General features: G+C 38.6%; 1 protein-coding gene and 1 long non-coding RNA gene across 4 annotated transcripts in view; one reads left to right on the top strand and one right to left on the bottom strand.

Moving 5' to 3' along the window:
• Nucleotides 1–22675, top strand: part of LOC126091867 (A disintegrin and metalloproteinase with thrombospondin motifs 16) — a 495229-nt gene that overhangs the window by 418822 nt on the left and 53732 nt on the right. For 2 of the 3 annotated variants that reach the window (XM_049907150.1, XM_049907152.1), the window contains exons 7-10: nucleotides 3021–3147; nucleotides 7034–7163; nucleotides 7866–8008; nucleotides 20237–20292. In XM_049907150.1, coding sequence (XP_049763107.1) covers nucleotides 3021–3147; nucleotides 7034–7163; nucleotides 7866–8008; nucleotides 20237–20292 — 456 coding nt within the window. Of the gene's footprint in view, nucleotides 1–3020; nucleotides 3148–7033; nucleotides 7164–7865; nucleotides 8009–19749; nucleotides 19803–20236; nucleotides 20293–22675 lie in introns of all 3 variants that reach the window. The other variant, XM_049907151.1, reaches the window with a different exon arrangement.
• On the bottom strand, nucleotides 14634–22476 carry LOC126091868 (uncharacterized). The gene is made up of 3 exons (XR_007521271.1): nucleotides 22344–22476; nucleotides 17356–17479; nucleotides 14634–14786 (listed from the first exon to the last, which is right to left on the bottom strand). It is a non-coding gene; the product is annotated as an uncharacterized LOC126091868 (long non-coding RNA).

The following is a 22675-nucleotide window of genomic DNA, read 5'->3' as shown; positions in this document are numbered from 1 at the left end:
ATCAAACACTCAGAATTTTTAAAAATTTTGTCTTTTTCCATGTTGCCAGTTTCATCTCTTGAAATTTAAATTCAGAGTATCGAATAAACAATGTTCTAACTGATTTATGAAACATTTTACATATTTATTAGTTCATTTTTATATAACTTAGTTCTTCATCTCCAAAGAATTTATATAGTAACAACAGTTTAGAAAGGACAGATTGCTACTCACCACATAGAGGAGGCATTGAGTCATAGACAGACACAGTGAAAAAGAATGTTGAAAATGTCAGCTTTTGGATTATGTTCTGGATATGGCCATTGTCGTCTACAGGCACTAACAAACTGGAGCAGATTGTTGTTGCTTACACCAGATAAACAAACATGAAAAGATCAAAAGTATGTAGAAAGACATGGACAGCAACTAAAATTCTGGCAGTTCTTGCTCTTTTGCCCTCAGCTTTTTTGTTTTCTTCATTTGTTTTAATTTTTTTGTGTCCCAGGTAGCAGTGGATCTCAAAAACAATGAGAACAAAACCCTACCTAGCTTTGTAGTTGGAAATAAAATAGGTAGCAGAATAATCTGAAAAACCCTCATGGGCCCTTTGACGTTATTCACCAGATCGTTTCTTTATATTCTAAACAGTAATGGCCATATAACACTGAAATGTCTCAGTGTAAGTCATTGCATTGACTCTATTGATTTACCTTCAGCTTTTCTGTGCTTATTTGCATCTCTGCTGTTCCATACATCCGAGCTTTCGATTCTGGGTAGAAGGATGAGCAGCAGAGTGTTTCAGGAGACAGCCATTGTGCTACTTTAATATACAAATATTGTCATTTCTCAATTTATGAATTACACTTCATACATTACTGGCCATTAAAATTGCTACACCAAGAATAAATGCATATGATAAACGGGTATTCATTGAACAAATATATTATACTAGAACTGACATGTGATTACATTTTCACGCAATTTGGGTTCATAGATCCTGAGAACTCAGTTCCCAAAACAACCACCTCTGGCCGTAATAACGGCCTTGATACACCTGAGCATTGAGTCAAACAGAGCTTGGATGGCGTGTACAGCTACAGCTGCCCATGCAGCTTCAACACGACACCACAGTTCATCAAGAGTAGTAACTGGCGTATTGTGACAAGCCAGTTGCTCGGAAACCGTTGACCAGACGTTTTCAGTTGGTGAGAGATCTGGAGAATGTGCTGGCCAGGGCAGCAGTCGAACATTTTCTGTATCCAGAAAGGCCCGTACAGGACCTGCAACATGCGGTCGTGCATTATCCTGCTGAAATGTAGGGTTTCACAGGGATCGAATGAAGGGTAGAGCCAAGGGTCGTAACACATCTGAAATGTAATGTCCACTGTTCAAAGTGCCGTCAATGCGAACAAGAGGTGACCGAGATGAGTAATGAATGGCACCCCATTGCTGCTGCTCATCTATTATACACATCTTGGATTTTTCACCTCCTGGCTGAGTTTGTTACAAGACCCTGAAGTAGCAGGGCAAGAAAACAGGCGAACAGTCAACTGTTTCAGAGACCAAGCTAAGACTGTATCATAGTTCAGCTGTCAGAGCTTTGTGTCACACTAGCTTCATGGTGCTGGAAGAAGTTGGGTCTTGGTTTTACGACAACTATCTTGACATTACTCTAAGTAGGAGTCCGGTAAGCTGAACTTTACCTGACGTGGGCCTACTGGTACTTTTTATTTACAAAGTGAACTTTCTCATATCACTTCATGTCACTCAGCTCTCATGAAATGTCTCATGTAATTGTGTTAAGTGGTGAATTCATACCAGCCATCTTCAGTGAATCCTAGCCTTTTTTACCATTGGATCCATACTGTACCCCTAATCCTTCTTTATGTATGTGGAACAAGGCAAAAAGTGTTTCATTTAGTTTATGCGATATACAATGTTTTGCAAAAAACTAACAGTTCAGTCAGTCAAAAATATATGTATATATTTGGACATATCACTCGTTAGTTTTTCTGGGATTTCATGTTAATCTGTAGATGCCCTAGATTGCTGGGAGAACTGGTTTGTATGCCACAGGAGAATAAGTGCTTACACCTTCCATCAAGTAAGGCACTGTGATGTCCAACTTTCACTAGTTCGGCCCTGTGTAGTCTGGCCTCTCAGTAATCTGGCCAACAACCAGCTTCTGTTCACTCAAGCAGAAATGACACATGCAATAATGAATTTTAATGTGTAACAATGATGTTAGTTAATTACAATGTTAAACAATGTACACATGTTCAAAATTGTGGCTTTGGTTCAGTATCATGGCTTCTAAAAGGAAACATGTCATGCTAGATCTCAAGCAGCAACTTGAAATTAGAGGTGTGTTGAATTCTACATCTACATATACGTAAGTTGAATTGAGGTTCTTCGCATAAAGCCATTGCTGCTGAGTTCAGTGTTGGACGAGCAATTTATGACCAAACTTTATGAGACAAAGAAATAATCAAAAGCATACAGGAAAGTTATCATGAACGTGATGAAGAAGAGGACACAGGAGGAGAGAACATGAAGATATCTCTCACTGCTAGTGCTGAAGCTGCAGATATCTTCCTGGAACAAATAATGCAACAATCAGAAACACACAGTACCAACGTAATGCTCGTAAAGCAGATGTCTGATGAAGCATACTGCCATTGTGTATCATCATATCAAAACTAAAAATTTGGGACATGTTTCATAGTGAGTGTTACTACTATATGTTTACACACCCAAGACGAAGTTTTCTGTGAAAATGAATGTGTCTTTGGTTTTTGTAAGGTTTAATCCCTATATGTCTATGCTAATTTTAAGACACTTTCAATAATCTGACATTTCCGCTCACACAGCATAAATATATGCAAGGAATGGCCAAATTAGTGAGAGTTTAGTATAATTCATTTCCTTCACTCAAAATATGACATTTAACTTATTAAGAATTGCACAGGTATTTACATTTAATCCATCAACACATTACAGAAGCTCCACGATTTAAAAACTTTTTCTCCAATTTGTTGCAGCATTTATGGAACCCGATCGACTGGCAAAACGATACCATAGGCGCACGACACGATCGGTCAGCAAGAGGGAAGCTCCTTATGTGATCTACCCAGAGATTCTAGTCATTGTAGACTATGATGGGTACAGGTGAGTTTCAAGTATTTAGTTCTTAACTCAAACTCTATAGTTTCATGTGACGGCTGAATCAAGTTTTCAGAGCCCCTTCTGTTTCATTTGTGTTTTTGTACTACAAAGCATCTCAGTAGCTTATCAATCAACCTAACAGTTTATGACAGTGAACAATTGGGTTCAGTTTTGAATCTGTTTTCCTTTGTTGGAGGACTTCATAGAGGATGCTGAACCAAATTAAGATCAGTTTAAAGAAGAGGTAGTAGTTACAGTTTGGGAAAGTTGATACTAATGGCCAGGAGAGCAATGTGATAATTGCGTGCCCTTCCATACTAACATCCAGTGACACCGTAACCCCAGAGGATGTCACAGGTCTGCTCTTTCTTTCTGACTTAATTGCCTTTTACTTCTGAAATATCTTGTACAAGAATAATATGAGTCTGCCAGTCGTCTCAGTGTTTCTAGTTGCGAATTGTTTATGGATAAAAGAGATGATTCACTGAAAGGCAGAAACACTGCAACTTTGATGGGTACACTAACAAGAGGTACAGAGCTTTGCTAAATGAATCTGTTTTTCAACATGGTTTATTTTCAGGCCAATGCACTTCCTTCACTGCATAGATTCCCTCTCTGAAGTGCTACTATGAGAAGTTGTATAACACTAATCTACAACTTGAATAACCTCTTCATCTGATTAAAAAGTTTATCCAGCTACTAATTTCATTAAATTTGGAAATAGTAGAGACACATGTGGTACCAAATCTGATGACCAGTATGAATTTTCCACCAACTTGTACTGTATCTCCCCCAGTTCTCCCATTGAAATAGCAGCTTTGTGGTTCTGATGAAATCCACTAGGCTCTTTCTCAGGTATTTTTCATCCAGTTAGCCCAGAAGACTAGTACAGTATTTGCCGGCTATTGTTTTAACCTTTTCAAGGCAATCGGCAAGGAAAAGCACACAAAAAACAAACTGGTGCACAAAATCATTTGGATTAGCTTTCAGAATGACCCAAGTTTTGTTAAGTAACTCAGTTGCACATTTGTTTTTAATCAGCTTTCAACAAATGCAACTTGCGCATAGATTTCTCGTAATGCATTCTTAAATGTAAAATCAAATGCACTCTTTTTTTATAATATACCTTTGGTTTTACCACAGTCTGTGATTCACTTGTATGGGGGAAAATAGAGCAAGGTATATCACAATGAGATGGATAATCTCAGGAAAACTGTAACATTACAAGGAGACGGAATGGCTCATCACGAATTACCCCTAGGAGATTAAATTTCATACTGCTTTTAAACACATTTAAAAATACACTCCTGGAAATGGAAAAAAGAACACATTGACACCGGTGTGTCAGACCCACCATACTTGTTCCGGACACTGCGAGAGGGCTGTACAAGCAATGATCACACGCACGGCACAGCGGACACACCAGGAACCGCGGTGTTGGCCGTCGAATGGCGCTAGCTGCGCAGCATTTGTGCACCGCCGCCGTCAGTGTCAGCCAGTTTGCCGTGGCATACGGAGCTCCATCGCAGTCTTTAACACTGGTAGCATGCCGCGACAGCATGGACGTGAACCGTATGTGCAGTTGATGGACTTTGAGCGAGGGCGTATAGTGGGCATGCGGGAGGCCGGGTGGACGTACCGCCGAATTGCTCAACACGTGGGGCGTGAGGTCTCCACAGTACATCGATGTTGTCGCCAGTGGTCGGCGGAAGGTGCACGTGCCCGTCGACCTGGGACCGGACCGCAGCGACGCACGGATGCACGCCAAGACCGTAGGACCCTACGCAGTGCCGTAGGGGACCGCACCGCCACTTCCCAGCTAATTAGGGACACTGTTGCTCCTGGGGTATCGGCGAGGACCATTCGCAACCGTCTCCATGAAGCTGGGCTATGGTCCCGCACACCGTTAGGCCATCTTCCGCTCACGCCCCAACATCGTGCAGCCCGCCTCCAGTGGTGTCGCGACAGGCGTGAATGGAGGGACGAATGGAGACGTGTCGTCTTCAGCGATGAGAGTCGCTTCTGCCTTGGTGCCAATGATGGTCGTATGCGTGTTTGGCGCCGTGCAGGTGAGCGCCACAATCAGGACTGCATACGACCGAGGCACACAGGGCCAACACCCGGCATCATGGTGTGGGGAGCGATCTCCTACACTGGCCGTACACCACTGGTGATCGTCGAGGGGACACTGAATAGTGCACGGTACATCCAAACCGTCATCGAACCCATCGTTCTACCATTCCTAGACCGGCAAGGGAACTTGCTGTTCCAACAGGACAATGCACGTCCGCATGTATCCCGTGCCACCCAACGTGCTCTAGAAGGTGTAAGTCAACTACCCTGGCCAGCAAGATCTCCGGATCTGTCCCCCATTGAGAATGTTTGGGACTGGATGAAGCGTCGTCTCACGCGGTCTGCACGTCCAGCACGAACGCTGGTCCAACTGAGGCGCCAGGTGGAAATGGCATGGCAAGCCATTCCACAGGACTACATCCAGCATCTCTACGATCGTCTCCATGGGAGAATAGCAGCCTGCATTGCTGCGAAAGGTGGATATACACTGTACTAGTGCCGACATTGTGCATGCTCTGTTGCCTGTGTCTATGTGCCTGTGGTTCTGTCAGTGTGATCATGTGATGTATCTGACCCCAGGAATGTGTCAATAAAGTTTCTCCTTCCTGGGACAATGAATTCACGGTGTTCTTATTTCAATTTCCAGGAGTGTAGAAAAACATTTCGTAGCTTTTGAAATTATTATTTCCTTCCTTGGAGAGGAAAGCACTACTGGAATTTCACCAACTGAAGTTAAGTACTGGCCAACCATTCTGTCTTCTTGAGAACCGAGTTGTAGTGTAATAAAACGGTGCTGAAGAATAAGTGAACTCATAAGATAAGAAATGTGGAAGTTCTTCATAGGTTCAGGGAGGAAAGGAATATTTGGGCAAAAACCTAAAATGACAGCACGTGATAAAACATCAGGTTATAACTTTTGTGTTAATAGAAGAAACTGTAGGCAAGACGTATTTGTGGAATATATAAACAAACAATTGAGGAGCGTCAGTGCTACTTGGAGATTAAAAAATTGGTAGAGGAGTGGAAATAGTGGTGGGCTGCATCAAAACAGTAAGGAGATCAAGGCCTTTTCCCTCTTCCCTTTCTTTAAGTAAAACCCTTATGCTGTCATCTATTTCATATATGAGTGTGTTTAAGCACTGACTGTCCAATACCATATTGTGCATTTGTGAATGTTTTCATCTGTTGTTTCACTTTTGGAATCTCTGAGAAATAGTTAACTTTTAAGAGAAGTACAGCCATATTTAGGCTGTCACTCATTCCTTAATTGCTGAAAAAATTTGTTGGATATCTTTGTAATCCCACACCAGCATTGGATGAACTTACATTCTCAATAGACATAAACCATTTGAACAAAACATGCACAACATAACTGCTTTTAAAAATTGCACAAACAAGACCATTCTTCAAACCAAGACCATGTTTTACAGTGTACTCTCGAGCAGGAAGCAGTAGCAAAAACAGCTACTGCACAATATAACAAAAGAAAGTGCAGCTTTCACAAATCAGCAACTGTTTTGTTCTGTGTATAAGATGTTTATTTATAGTATTTGTACACACAGTGAGTACAGTAAATTATTTTTAATGCTAGTGAAACATTTTAGTAAGCCACTTTGTTCAAAATCACATTTTTCTTCTTTTAGATCTTTCAGCTAAAACTGTTTTTGACTTTCAGTGGGCATATGATTTTTAAAGTAATCATCATGTGAATTGCCATAACTATAGATAGACTACTGCATATTTGCTCTTGCCCTAGCTTGTAGTCCTAATTTGCATTGATTATAAATACATTATTCAAAAACCAATTATTCCACAGGTTACATGGTGGCGATAATGTGCAGATTAAGAGATATTTCGTTTCTTTCTGGAATGGAGTAGATTTACGATACAAATTACTGAAGGGACCAAAGATACGAATCAGCATTGCTGGAATTATTATATCTAGGGTAAGTGAGGACAATTCTTCATTTATTTCCTTAAAGAAATACGTTGTGAAAGTTTTGGGACTGTTAAGAAGACTAATTCAACGTTGTTCATTTGTAATATTCATTATTTCTTTTCACCTTATGATGTGTATATTATATGAATATCCCACAGATTTTCACTAGCATTTCATGTCTGACTATATAACAATAATATTTTACAGTGTAATACTCTAAGAAATTAAACATTTACATTAAAAATAACAGTTGCAAATAATTGGTCTAATATAGATGTAAAGATATCCTGTCAAAATAATTTTAATAATATTCATACACACTTCAGGTTTTTCATATGAAGCAAACTAATGAAAAATAAAACTCATGAGCTCAGCAATTTTTAGAAGACCCCTTCTTAGTGCTGTGAGTGCACTGTTGTTAGTGGCTCTCACAGATTACACATTTGTTAATAAATAACAGATAATAAAATTCACAGATCTTCAAACTAAAAATAAATGCATCAAAATCACAATAATAACATTGTAAACCCATCTATTATTGAAGAAGAAAAGGAAGAAGAAGATGTAAGTAAATGGCTGCGACAGTCTTCAGATCTGTATCCCAAACCAGCAGTGGAGGTACTTGCCAGAGTCTCAGTTTATGATGGCAGAAAGATTTTATGCTCCCTATTTGCACAGAAAAGTACCCTACCATGTTTTGTTATCACAGGGTCGTGATGCAACACCATACCTGGAGAGAAACCGTGTGGGTCGTGATGCCATTGACTCTGCAGCTGCTCTCACAGATATGGGCAAGTACCTGTTCCGAGAAAGGAGATTGCCTGTCTATGATATTGCTGTTGCTGTCACAAAGTAAGTAGAATTTACATCCTCTCAGAAGAAAAGCACATTTTACTTCCTCTTTTGAAATGCATGATCGATGTAAAATTTGTCTTACTGCACGCTAAATAATATACCAATGATCTTACTATGTTCTGTTTAAATTTCATTTGTTTTTTAAGACTTCTTTTCAAGTAATAAACCAGGTTATCATTACTGTACTCATGTATGGTAAAACCAGTAATGTGTAACTGTCAAAAGTATCATGCAAGGAGTGTGGAGAAATTGGATGGTACACATTTGATGGTCAAAAGAAAAAGAACATGTTGAGTAGTACATCAGTATCAGTGAATGGATTGGACTTTACACAGATTTACCTCAAGTTGTTATATTTGGGAAAAAAGAAAGGAAAAAAGAAACCATACATGGGAGGTTAAAATAAATACATAATATCACTATTTTGATCTGATGGCCAGTGACCTTGTTCATAAGTTTATTCGCAAACTATGGAGCAGATCTTCTACAGTGACAGCTGGTGATTGTGGGCTTTGAAAGTCTGTCTTATGTCTGCATTGTATGAAACCCTTGAAGAATACTGGATTGTGAAAGAGGATTGAAATGTAAAATAAATTATACTCTGCTCAATGAAGAGTGGATAGTGCAAACATGGGAGATGTTAGTGGATGAAATTATAATTAATATTTGAGAAATTTTGATATTTATAAATGTTGAAATACGTGGCATATATAATGAAAAGTGACACAAAACACACAATGTCTCCTTGTCTGAACACTTGAAATCAAAATAGGGATAACTCAAAAGAAAAAGTTGGGCTTTTTCTGTTCAGATTCATATGTTCTTGTTTGTTATTTTGTTCAATAAGTGAATAAGGCTAATTATTCATTTGGACAGATTGTGACTACATCTTTCAATACCTGCATTGTCTTGACTTATAACTCCATTTTGATTATATTCAGGACATCACTAATCAGAAAATATTTCATTCACAGGTTCAATGTATGTGAATCACCTTTGTAAACAACATCACTTGCTGAAATTTGTTCATAGACAGGGTAAGGGGAGGTGGAGTTATAACCCAAATAATAGGCTGAAATACGTTGAGCACATGGTATTTGAAACTTGCTGCCAGATTAAAACTGTTTGTCGGACCGAGACTCGAACTCGGGACCTTTGCCTTTCGCGGGTAAGCGCTCTACCATATGAGCTACCCAAGCACGACTCACACCCCATCCTCACAGCTTTACTTCTGCCAGTACCTTGTCCCCTGCCTTCCAAACTTTACATTAGCTATGGTATTTCATGGTATTTCACTATTTTGGTATTAAAGGGATTGCAATTTATTATGGTTAAGTTCCTAGTTTTGAGAAGATGCATGAAACAGTTTTTATGAATTATATAACTGAGAAGACAAATATATGAACATGATACATTGTAATAGATATTTAACATACTGTTGTGTTTGATAAACTTGTGGCAGCTACACATTTTTGTACTCGTATGTCATGAGAATATCAAGACGTACACATGAACTCTCTGACACACTTAGTTTTCATATCCTTGCCATGATAATTTAAGTTCAGGGCTTTTCCTTTGTGTTTCTTGTATCAAACATGCACTGATCAAGAAATAAAAAGTTAATTCTCTATATTCTAAAGCTACATGCATTTATTTATGTGGATAAACTAAGATGCCACATAATACCTGACATACTCTACGAACTTTCAGGCTTTCCCACAAATGACATTTTTGACATCCCACTGTACAAAGTCCCCCAGTCTCAAAGTCAGGCAAATACTGTATCGGGAGAAACGTGATGATAAGACCTTATCAGGCTTCTGGCAACCTATATGCAATTTAGTGAACAGTTCCACAGTATACACTAATTTGTTACTGCATATTTGGCATTAACAACTACTGACACAAGTAAGGACAGCATTGGTGTTATACAATGATAAAGTCACCCAACAAATTACTGCAGGACACTGAAAGAGTCTGTGAAACACTCGAGTCACCTGTAACAATTGCCATGGCATCGGCAGCCACTGCCGACTGAGCTCACTGCGTGTTTGTCAAGTCACGACACCTGTCAAGTGTTTCTGACAAAATCTGAAGCTTAAGAACCACAGTGGAAGCACTGAGAACACAACTGCACACACAGCAGAAATGACAAGGTGCTAATCGTGGAATTCAGAACCAGTGAAAGAGTTCTTGCAGGGTGTGCTGGTACCACAAACATTTTGGCCAACACGCTGAAAAGTGTACTTCACCATGTGGTTTCTCAAGTAGCCAGTGTGTCTACTTTAACAGTGCAGTGTCTGCACACTGTTGGCAGTAGCCACCTTGACACACAGATTCAACTGCATCAAAAAGACCGCATGTGCCAGACAGGCATACAGGTATAACATTACTTACGGACACAAAGTGTTCACTTTCAGTGTCGATTTCTCCAGGTATTTCATGCAGTCATTTTTAGTCACTGGTGCATCTGAACCTCTTTTAGATGCCAGCTTCCTCACACATTTTACCTTAGAAGTTGGCCTGCAGGAAACATGATTATTGAGCTCAGTTGACAACAGTGCAGTATCAGGGATTAGAGGCCAACCTGCTTATGATGTATTACAGAGAATCGACTATGCATTTTCCTCCAAGCCACACAGCACACCTGCAACAAATGGTTTAAATGGCTCTGAGCACTATGGGACTCAACTGCTGTGGTCATAAGTCCCCTAGAACTAAGAACTACTTAAACCTAACTAACCTAAGGACAGCACACAACACCCAGCCATCACGAGGCAGAGAAAATCCCTGACCCCGCCGGGAATCGAACCCGGAAACCCGGGCGTTGGAAGCGAGAACGCTACCGCACGACCACGAGATGCGGGCACACCTGCAACACAAAAGACTTCTGAGTGCCATGCATCTAAACCTTCAAGCGAGTTGCAGGTATAGGTGCACTGTAGTGGTGTCAAGACAAGCTCAATACAGTGCACCACATCCGAACTACACCTAACAACCCGTCTCACTATGTGCACACAGAATTGCACCTGAACGCTTAACAGAGACAAAGGCAACTTTTGAGGAAATGTTGCAGACTGGAATCATTCACCAGCCTAACAGCCGTTTTCTTCACCCCTGCATCTTTTCCGCAAGAAAGATGGCTTGTGGAGGCCATGTGGTAATTACTAGGCCTTAAATGCAAAAACAGTACCAGACGGGTATCCATTCCCCAACATAAAGGAGTAGCATTCTGGACCATTAAAAAGAATTTGAATTGTTATTTATGCCTTTTGGCCTCAAAAATGCTGATGTGGCAAAGTGTTGTGGATGAGATACTCAAAGGACTTCCATTTTGTTTCACTCACTTGGATGACATCTTGGTGTTCTCCGATGCTGCTCAAGTGCACGAACAACATCTATGTGAAGTACACCAATGGCTGTTTGATCATGGAATAACATTAAACTAAAACAAGTGTATCATTGGGAAGTCCTTTCTGGGCCTTACTCTTTTGACTGATGGGATTTATTTATTGGCAGAGAAGATTACAACACTACAACCTCTACCGAGGCCAGCAGATTATCAGCAACTGATATGATTCCTGAGTGCAATGAATCTTTACCACCTTCACCTCCCCTTAATGGTGGCTGTACAGACACCACTTACAAATCCACTTGTGGGCCTTGATTCCACTGGACACAGACCTGTTAAGTGGACACCTGGAATGGACAAGGCGTTCCACAACCTCCAAGCGAGTTTAAATCATGCAATGTTGCTCACCCACTCAGTATCTCATGCAAACCCAGCTGTAATTGTTGATGTAAGTCAGTCAGCACTCTATCAACAAGTGGACTGACACTGGCAGCCAACCGAATTGTACTCTAAAAAGTCGCAGCCAGTCCAACAGAAGTGGAGTGCGTACAATAGAGAGCTATTAGAAGTCTACGAGCAGTTATATACTTGCGATCTCAAATAGAAGCTTGACTGGTGACTATTTTTATGGATAACAAACCCATCACTTCAGCATTCAAGAACATTAGTGACAAGTGCTCACCTAGGCAGTTTCAACCTATTGAGTTCATAAGCCAGTTTCAACAGATATTCAATACCTAAAAAAAGCTGCCGAAAATTTAGTGGCCAACTACTTTCTTTGTATTTGTGGTGTGGTGTGCTCACTGTAGAGCAAGCCATTGATCCACAGTTACAACAAATGTTTAATGACCCATGTACAGGGCTATGCCTTCACCACATTCCTGTGCCCAACTCCAAGTTGAAGACATAGCGTGACATCTCTCAGAACAAATGACACCCATACATTTCACAGAAGTTCCACAAGATAGCTCCACAGCTTATCTCATTTGGTGGCCAATGCTATGGTCAGATTGCTTACAGACTGTTATTCCATGATCAAATAGCCATTGGTGTATGTTGCACGGATGTTGTTCATTCACTTGAGCAGCATGGAGAAAGACGTAAGCGTGTGTGACTGTTTCTGCATCCTGTGCCAACAGTAACTTCCAAGGTGCACCAACTAGATTTGCCCATGTTCACATCAACCTCCTCAGACCTTTTCCACTTTTGGATGGATACAGACACATTTTCATGGCTGTAGACATATGTAAATGGTGAGGCAACCCTGATGACTGACATCTATTACATCAAAAACATTTATATTTACATGGATTGTGTGTTTCGGCTGTGCTCTGCACAGTAAAAATGATTAAGGTTGCTAGATGGAATTGAATGTTCTGGGAACTAGCCATACTGTGTGGCTTTCAGCAACACCACACAACCAGATAGAACCTCACTAGTAAAGTTGTAGTAAAATGGTGTCACAGTACCTTAAATGCTTGCTAGAGTACCACCAAGAAAAGTGGACAAAGGCACTTCCCTTAGTCTTTTTAGCCTTCTGAATGACTTACAAACTTGATATTACTGTGTCTGTGGCCAAAATGGTTTCGCGGCAACCCTCTACATCTTCCAGCAAACTAAATAGTGCCTTAGTGACACAGCGGAACTTCCACATTTAGTGCAGCAATTAAAATACCACTGCACCAATACCCACTGCCTGCTTCCTTCTCACTGTGGAAACCATCTGGTGTTTGTGCACAAAGACTTGCACAATTGTTCACTTGTGATGCTATGTACAGACTCGGTCAAATGTCCACTACAGCTACTGAACACTGGCCCTTTCCCGGTGTTGAGTAGAGGGGATTGCACCATGTACATCCTATACAATGGCACACCCTTGAAAGTATCCATTGAATGTGCCTAACCAGTGTGGATTCTGCCCTTGACAGACCTGAATTCCTCACCAACATGTCACAACACAACCAGTCCAGAGTCACTGGACCATAATTCCCTGACCCTGACCAACCCAGCGTCACAACATTCTTGTGCTGCAGCTAATAGCATCACTGCTGCCACAACATCTGACTGACACTAGAGCCGGTCGGCAAATCAAGTTTAAGTACCAGGACATTCCAGGTGCTCTGCACTGCAGGTGAGGGCCTGTGTGGCAGTAATACCTGTGTGTCGTGAGAATATCACGAAGTATGTGTGAACTCTCTGACATGCTGAGTTTGTTATTTTTGCCTTAATGATTTCAGTTCAGTGCTTTCACTTCAGTTTCTTTTATCGAATGTTCTTGTATGCATTAGTGAAAAGTAAAAAGTTAATTATGTATGTTCTAAAGTTGTGTGCTGTTATTTATGTGGATAAACTAAGAGGCCACAAGTTTCTGTAATAAAATGAATTTATTCAGTAGCTGTCCATATCAGTGGCGTGATTAAAGTGGAAGAAAAAGGAAAACCTATAATTATGATTTGGTACCTAGATATGTCCTGCTGACAAAACATATGGACTTAAAAACTCAAGGCCATTACCTCAGTAACATAGGATAAAAGTGAAAGGCAGAAACAGAAAAAAAGGGAAAAAAACAAGAAGAAAAGAAATGTCTGTGAGCTAATGAGAAATGAGGGAAGACGTAGAAACATGATTTATGAGACATGTGTAATGTGATCCTTTATGATAACTAACTTTCATTTTAAATAAATATTTATATTTTAAAAAAGCTTCCTTTAAAAAAATGTATGAAAAATATCTGCATGCTAGTTGCCAGCTGATCAGTGGGTTCAGTACTTGTTAGTACTTGGTAAACTTTTTTTCCTGTCTAAAGAGAAATAGATGATTAAATATTAGCAACAGATGAGATTGCAAAATCCGCACATAAGGGAGGAAAAACTGAGAACAGAAAACTGATGACATGAGGAAAGATGGCACTGAGGTTACAGTTTAATGTTATGTCATATTCCAGATTGTTAGAGGTGGAGTGCTGTCTCGTTTGAATGAGAAAAGCGGTTAAATGTTGAAGGAACAATTTGTGCATTTGTCTAAAACAAAAGAAAACCTTAACAAAAGGTGGCAGCATGAGGATCAACACAGTTTTTATAAATACAGGTGCAGTTTCTTAACCTTGCAGGTCCTCAATCAGTACAGGGAGGGTTGGGAACAAAGAAAAAAGTGAAATGACTTTTCATCCATAATACTCACATGCCTTAAATTCTTTTATAGGTAAATTTTTTTCTCTCTCTATTGCAGTTTTCCAGTTTCTGTTGGTTTCACATTTTTCACTTTTCTTGGTGTTCCTCCCTCCACAGCTTAGTATTCATGTCTTTTTCCTCAACTGTGTCCTTTGGCTCATGTGCCCTTGTATTTCCAGTCTTTGCTTTACTGTAACTTCTAATTTCTCAGGTTTGCAAATAAATCTCTTTAATTTCTTCTGTGGCCCCATAACTGCAAAAAGAAAGAAACTTGCTTAATTGTATCAACTACAGTCACAAACATATGAAACTTACTCTATGTGTGTTGATATTGTAACAGCAATTGTTTCATTGTTTCATATTATAATAGATTTTTATTTAACTTCCATTTTTATTTATACATTATGAAACTGTTTCAATTTGTGTGTGTGTGTGTGTGTGTGTGTGTGTGAGAGAGAGAGAGAGAGAGAGAGAGAGAGAGAGAGAGAGAGAGAGAGAGAATGTAAACACGTGTGTCTTGCGTATTTTCTATTTTCATAAATTTCCTTTTGATTTCTTTCTGTCAATAGGCAGTCATATAGACAGAACTGTTATATCTTGCTTATGGTATTCATACAATTTGTATTCTATGTAGTAACTGATATAGGGCAGTCAATAGGTTCACTGCTTTCGATGCACTCACGTAACATTCTGGCTATGTTTATATTAGATTATAAAAACAGCTAGGCAACTATAACAGTTACATTTAACTTATGAAGTACCACTAATCACATATGTTTACTTCCAGTGATTAAAAATTTGATTATTCTCTCTTATTTGATTTTCAACTCTGCCAGTTTTGAGAATTTAGGGGTCACACAGTCAGTTGTTGAATTATTTTTTATACTACATTTAGGAAATAACCAGAATCTCCATAGAAATTACATCTTTTGACAGAACTGAACTTTATGTACTGGAGGGAGGATGGCACTAAACTATCTCTGAAGGTCTGATAACTTGTAGAGAAGCACAGTATTTAGATATAGCAAAACTTAACATAAATATAATTCTGTATTTGCAGCAAAAAGAAATGAGGTTTTAAAGAAAGTAGTACAATGGGACATTGTAGTGTGTTCGCCAGTGCTTACATCATAACTGGATAGCTGGACTTCATTTTAAAACTTTCATCAAAGTGCATGTTGGGAAGTTGATAAAAGGTATTCACAGTGAGGAATCTATTCTACATCACTGCCTCTACATATAACTTCTACAGGGACTGCAAAGATAAGATTAGACTAATTACAGTATGCACTGATACATTGAAGCAGGTATTGTTCCAATGCTGCTACATGGAACGGGAAGACATTCTAATACTTGGTACAGTGGGAAGTACCATCTGCCATGCACTTCACAATGGTAGGGACATATATGTACATATGTAGTGGTATACAGACAATATGACAGAGGTTTTAAACAACTGGCTAAAGAAATGTTCAGATTATAGGTACTTGGGGCAGACTCCCCTTACAGCAGCCTTAGTGGGGGAAGTGTAGGAGGATTTTTTTCCATTGGAAAGAGCATTAAGTTGCCATACTGGCATGAAGAGAGAGAATTAAAGGCAGTAGTGCTAATAATTGTGCAAAAGAAATAAAGAGATCAAAACAGAAATGTAATAATTCATTTATTGCATTACTCATATATATGTATACTGTATCTGCTCATTTGCATGCCATTGTTGTAACACTTTAAAAGAATAGTTATGCTTGTAGTCTGTTGTCTTTAAATATTCATTTTTTTCTTGTTAATAATGGAAATTCATCCATTGAAAAATACATAAAATAAGGGAAAGGCAAAAACTTACCTACAGAGGATTGGTGCATAGTGTGTGGAAACAATAATAAAAAAACAGTTAACACTAGCTTTCAGGCTCTTGCTCTTTTTGTAGTAGGAGTACACACGCACACACACACACACACTTGTGAGTGTGTTTTTTTTTATTATTTATTTATTTATTTATTTTTGATTTACCAACGAGGATCATGTAAAAACCTCTTCTATTTTTCCAGTACTCATTCATCTTCTCTCCTTTCCCTTACTTTATACATTTTTTTCTTATTGTTCTATTCTTTTTTTATTATTTGCACATGTTATTAAAAAGAAAACTGTTATGTAATTAAAACACTCATTATTGCTTGAAAAGTGCACCACCTGATGCTTGTAATAAAATATGGAATATTTTTCAACTGCTTTAGAAGCTTACAACACAAACTTTTCAGATTGTAATTATCAAGGAAGTTTCTATTGAACAAAATTCATACACAGCTTTCTCTGTGCACTGCATGTAAAATCACTGCAGCTAATAGTGCACTGAATTGTGGTTTAACAATGAAAAATTTAAATGTAAAAATTTAAATCAAGAAAAAGTCTTTGGTCACTTCAATTACTGTTAAGTTGCAATTACAATTTTTAATGTCATCTGTGGTCAAGCTCATGGTAGCCAGTGTGCTAAGCACATTCACAGCTTTATGATAAAATTTAGATGGCAAACTTAGCTGGGTACTGGTGTCAGTCAAGTAATGCTTTAAAAATCTGCATGTTTCAACTGCAACAAATAATTTGTTGCATTAAAGTGGTGCAAAATGGCAATACAAGCAGTCCGTCTGACTTGTAATAGATATTAGCTCTAGAAACAATTCTGTAAAGTACAATCAGTAACCCCTTGGCTGCATCAGCGGATCTGACAACTACTTAATTATCACTTATGATCCACTTACTTCCAGTAATTTAAAATGAAAACTACGCAAGAAAAGTGAATAACAAAAAATTGGTAAATGGTTACTTACCCTTTTTATACCAGTTTAAAAGCGGGTACAAAGAGCACCATCCCAGCAATCTCAAAGCCTGTATTACACCTGCAGTTCCTGTTTTTCCATTTATTCAGTATTTTGCATCTTGAGAGAGATTATTCTGTTACATGGAGAATTAGCAACACTTGAGAAAAAATATAGCATAAAAGGCTACTTCAAGCTGACCGTTAAACTAATCAACAGTATTTCCTCACAAGTAGCAAGATTTATACTGTATGTAGGATGAAGACCAAGAAAGGAAAGTGAAAGCAGCTGGCAGTGTTTCCATGATGAAACATGTGTGCACATATTAATGCACTGGCTACCAATAGCTACAGAAAGTGATCAGAATTTCATATAAGTTCCAGCACCATTTTTGTGCTTCCATAAACACTTCATATTACTGCACACTTGTTCAAGGGTGAAAATTTTCTTTCAGAGCCATTCAGTGCTGGGAACATTGCATGATATATCAATATTGGCCTTGTTCTGTCATTGAAATTATTTCTTACATTTCCATTTTGCACACGATATTCATGATAACATATAGGTAAACTGTACAACAAATATGACAATCCATATGTAACAAATACACTCATGTTCAGAAGAAAACAAGACACCTTGAATGACTAGAAACATAGAACATTCATATTCACAGGACATGTACATTAGTATATTCTGCAGAAACGATTAGCATTTGAACCATGCTGGCTTGCAGGTTCAGGGGCAACATCAATATCATGGTGCAACACCACCTACTGGTAAAATGTGCTTGCATCCCTCATTGTTGATATAAATCAAAGGCAATGGATCAGTGTGACTTGAGAAGATGCGCAGGATGCCTCACAGACATATGTGTTAACTGTTCCATCGAATCAGTGAGTTTGAAAGAGGGCGCATTATTGGCATGAGAGAATGAGTCTCATCCATCCCAGAAATTGCTACTTGTGTGGGACGAAGTATTTCAGCAGTGTGACGGGGATGCACCAATTGGTTCATGCAAAGCTCTAGAACACAATGAAATGGGTCGAGTTGCACCATCCAGGCCATCCCCTGAGAAGATTAACACCCCATCCAAATAACATTGCAGGACAGATCTGTATCGTCCTCAGTTTTGGCACAACAGTGAAATGGTGTAGCACAGTGTTCATTTTTTTCAGGCGTGATAGTCTGTCACTGTTTATTATGGCATGGGTGACATGTGCGTCGTCCAGTTCTCCGCCTACCTTTGACGAATGTCAGAAACATGCTAGACGTCAATGGTGTGGACCAACACCTCTGGGGACAGGAGTGGCATCAGGTAGTTTTCTCAGATGAATCCAGGTTCTGTTCGTTTGAAAATGATGGCTGCATTTTGGTTCATCTCAGACAGGGGGAGCGGCATCACAACGACTGGATTCGCACAAGACATACAGCACCAACTCAAGGCCTTATGGTGTGTGGTGCTATTGGGTACAACCACAAATCACGGTTGGTAAGTGTCCAGGGTAGTGTGCCAAGTGTGACCTATGTGAATGACATCCTGTGACCCATAGCCATACCCTTTCTGCCCAACACCCCAGACGTCATTTTCCAGCAAGGCAATGCACGACCACATGTTGCTGCACAAGCACATGCCTTCTTGGTACCACAGGATATCAGCCTTTTGCCCCGGCCTGCCAGATCTCCAGACTTATTGCCAATCAAAAATGTGTGTTATATGGTGAAATGATGAGTGCAGTGCTGTGACCCAATGCCAACAACCACAGATGAACTTTGGATCCAAGTGAATGCAGCATGAATGGCTATATCACTGGACAATGTTTGTGCTTTATATACGTCAATGCCATCATGGCAGACCCTGTGCCTACTAGGCAACAGGACACATGCTGAACTGAGTTGACTGAAATGCTAATCATTTCTGCAGAACATACTAATGTACATGTCCTGTATATATGAATGTCCATCACTAGTCATTCAAGATGTTCTGTTTTTTCTGAATGTGAGTGTATGTTACTAAGACATGTATGAAGACATTGAAGTCAGGCAACATCGTAACTGGTATACAACAATCTGTCTTGAGAATTGAAAAAATAGAGAAATAAAACATAGTAAAATAGGAAATAAAATGAAAGTAACAACTTCTTATAGGAAGCTTAAATAACTATTTTGCATCACTGAATAGAAGCAAAATAAAGCTTCAGTCATACACACAAAATACTTAAAGTTCTACATGATTTCACAAAAATTTTATTTCATCTCCTCATTATAGAATTCTAAAATTGGCTGTAAATGTAGCAGTTGATCATCACCTTCAAGAATAAACTATCTGAATTCTGAAGTACTTTATTAAAAATTATTGTTGTTCATTAAATGTTCAATTTGTTCTGTAACATATTCCTTGCTCTGTAGGTATGATATGTGTCGACGGAGGAAAGGAGGACGTTGTACCAAAGGAACAGCCGGTACGTGATTGTCATTCAACGTCCTCCAGAAACATCTTTTGTATATAGCTTCATAGTATGTCTGTACAAAATGTGAAGGGAAGCAGATGGTGATGGGATATGATTATGAGAGCAAGTAATTGCAGTTTTCAATGTTCATTTGATTGTTTCTCTTTTTTTATCTGTGTATCCCCATTTTAACATGCTGTGGTGTTTGGTTGTAATGTGTACAGCTGGTGGTCCCATTCTGGATTTACAGAAAATTTCTTATAACAAGCAAATTAGGCAAGACATTGTAACAAGCTACATTTAGAAAGTCACAGTAATCTTTTGCTCACTCTCACATATGTTTAATATCTTTGTGACTGTGTTATTTCTATAGATGTTTTGTCCTCTGAATGAATTTAAAAAAACTGTTTATATTTTAGACAATTTCACTTTTATTATAATTACAGATTAGACATGTGCAGGAGACAATTTGCTAATGACGTGTGCAACAGAGGTACTGCAGGTAGGTTTGAGTGACTGACCTTAATACAATCAAGATTTCACTTTGCATGGCTAGTCTTCTGTAAACAAAATGGTGATGATGCAGAGCACATATATACCATATTTGCTATTTCATTGATTACGAGTAACTTATAAAAAATGTAATATCTTACTTTCAGAACAAATTTACAAAAGTAAACTGTAATTCATTATTAATGCATATAAATGGAATCTGTTATAAGATAGCTACAAAACTTCAAGTAACTGCCAAAGTGGCAGATAATGAAACTTTGTGCCACTGCTGTCACTTCTTTTTAGATTGCAGCCTGAGAATATAATGTCTGTATGTGCAAAAATGTGCTGTGCTATCACCACCATTTATATTCCCCGAGACAAACAACAGAAGACTAAATAATTTAACAATAAATCATTAAAAATGTAAAAATTCAATAAATAAGACTGTAAAATACCTTGGGCCTAAAATTTATTTTGACATTTCCACACTGAAACTTTCTTCACATCTGAACACTTAACAATATTTCTTCTTCAAAGAAAGAACCAAAATTATGTAGAAAGTAATTAAAAGACAAAGACATTTATCATAATGAAAAGTGGTGGCAGATCTCCTTCTTCAAATTTGATACCCAAAATGAGCATGGAAAATACCCATGAAAATCTCTTCAGAAGACTTATACAATTGTATTGTGCTAAGAGTAACAAAATTTTTGCTGTACCTCATTGAAAAAAAAAAATAGAGAGAGACTGAAGAAACTTGTTACACAACATGTCTGAAAGGAAGTGTGAACTAGCAACCATTATATATTGATCAGAATATTTTTAACTGTTGAATAATCCCTGGAAAATTTCGAATCTACCATAGCTGTTTCCTATCACATTCACCTTTTACTAAGCCCCAGTAAATGATTTCACAAATTTGTATGTGATTAATATCTCATCACTCCTCATATCTAACGTGGTTATTAAGTTAGAAGCTCATGACCTGCAGAAAGACAGTAATTTTAACCTGCTCATCAGCTAGAATGCCATTCAGGATTAAATTATGCAGCCATATTTCTTGTACTGGAAAGTATCTGAAATAATCAAATCTGAACAAGGCCCTGGAAGCATGTTGTACATGTTTTTCAATATCTGTGGAAAGTTCTGATTGAGAATTATGAATTATTTAGGAATGCAGGAGATGACTCACTGAAAGGCAGGAGCGCTGTGTCATCGATAAGTACACAGACAAAGAGTACAGAGTGTTGAGAGCTTTCAGAATGAACTTCCTTTTTCAAGCTTGTAGAAAAACAAGCTTGAAAAAGGAAGTTCATTCTGAAAGCTAGCAGAGCTCTGTACCTTTTGTTTGTGTACCTACTGACAACGCAGCACTTCTGCCTTTCAGTGGGTCATCTCTTTTATTCCTAAATAATTTGTGCAAGTTTTTCAGTTATCCAGAAATTAGAGCCCACGTATTCTCTGCACCAATAGTCATGAAAACTGCAACACCACAATTACAAAGGAAATTTCCAATTTATGTATCCAGGGAAGATGCTAATACCACTAGAAATGTGGGAACCAATACAGTGCTGCCTGAATTGCTAGATGATTTGTTGAAGCTGAGGACTGTTAATGGTATGGGTAATTGTAAGCCACCTGTAAAAAATCTTTACAACTCACTGACACCATAGACCATGGAAGGAAACTGCTAATTTGAAACACTTATAAACAGTGGACTGGAGGATGTGTTGAGATCATTACTGTGCAGCTGGGCCGTGGGAACCATGAACTGTGTCATCCTCTACCAACTGTGTTATTGGATGCCACTGTGGAGTAGCATTTGATTAGCACATCACTCTCCTAGCTGTTATTGTCCACTTATCCAAACTGAAACTTCTGTTTCTCCTCCACATAGCTCCTCAATTGTTCTTTGGGTGTGGAGTGCATCCCATTCCAGGCTGCCAGGCATACAGCTGATCAACTAATACTATGGGATGATCTAATGAGCTACCAATATTCTTTTGTGCATCTCATTCCTCTAGGACCTGCCATCACTTTTCTGCATGATTAACTCACCTTCCAATTTTTCTGTCAGTTTCATTTAATATATGGGATGTATTCTTGCACTGCCTTGATAAATCACAATATGCATTTACATAGGAAAGAACACTGCCATTTCTTATGGAAGATCTCTTCATTTCTTCTCTTTCACACTGTGCAACATAATCATCACTCTAATGCAACAAAACATATTTTTAAAACTTTCATGCTGTTAAAATGTATCTTCAAGTAGAAATAGTTTTTAAAGCAAATGAATTTAAAGATTGAGCATTACTGTCAAAAAATGGAAGTAGTGAAATGTTCCAGCTAATTCAGTGACAGTTCATCACATCATTACTGGTACTGAG

The sequence above is a fragment of the Schistocerca cancellata genome, chromosome 7, assembly GCF_023864275.1.
Source record: "Schistocerca cancellata isolate TAMUIC-IGC-003103 chromosome 7, iqSchCanc2.1, whole genome shotgun sequence".
Taxonomy (NCBI): Eukaryota; Metazoa; Arthropoda; class Insecta; order Orthoptera; family Acrididae; genus Schistocerca; species Schistocerca cancellata.
This window is presented reverse-complemented; position numbering and strand designations above follow the sequence as displayed.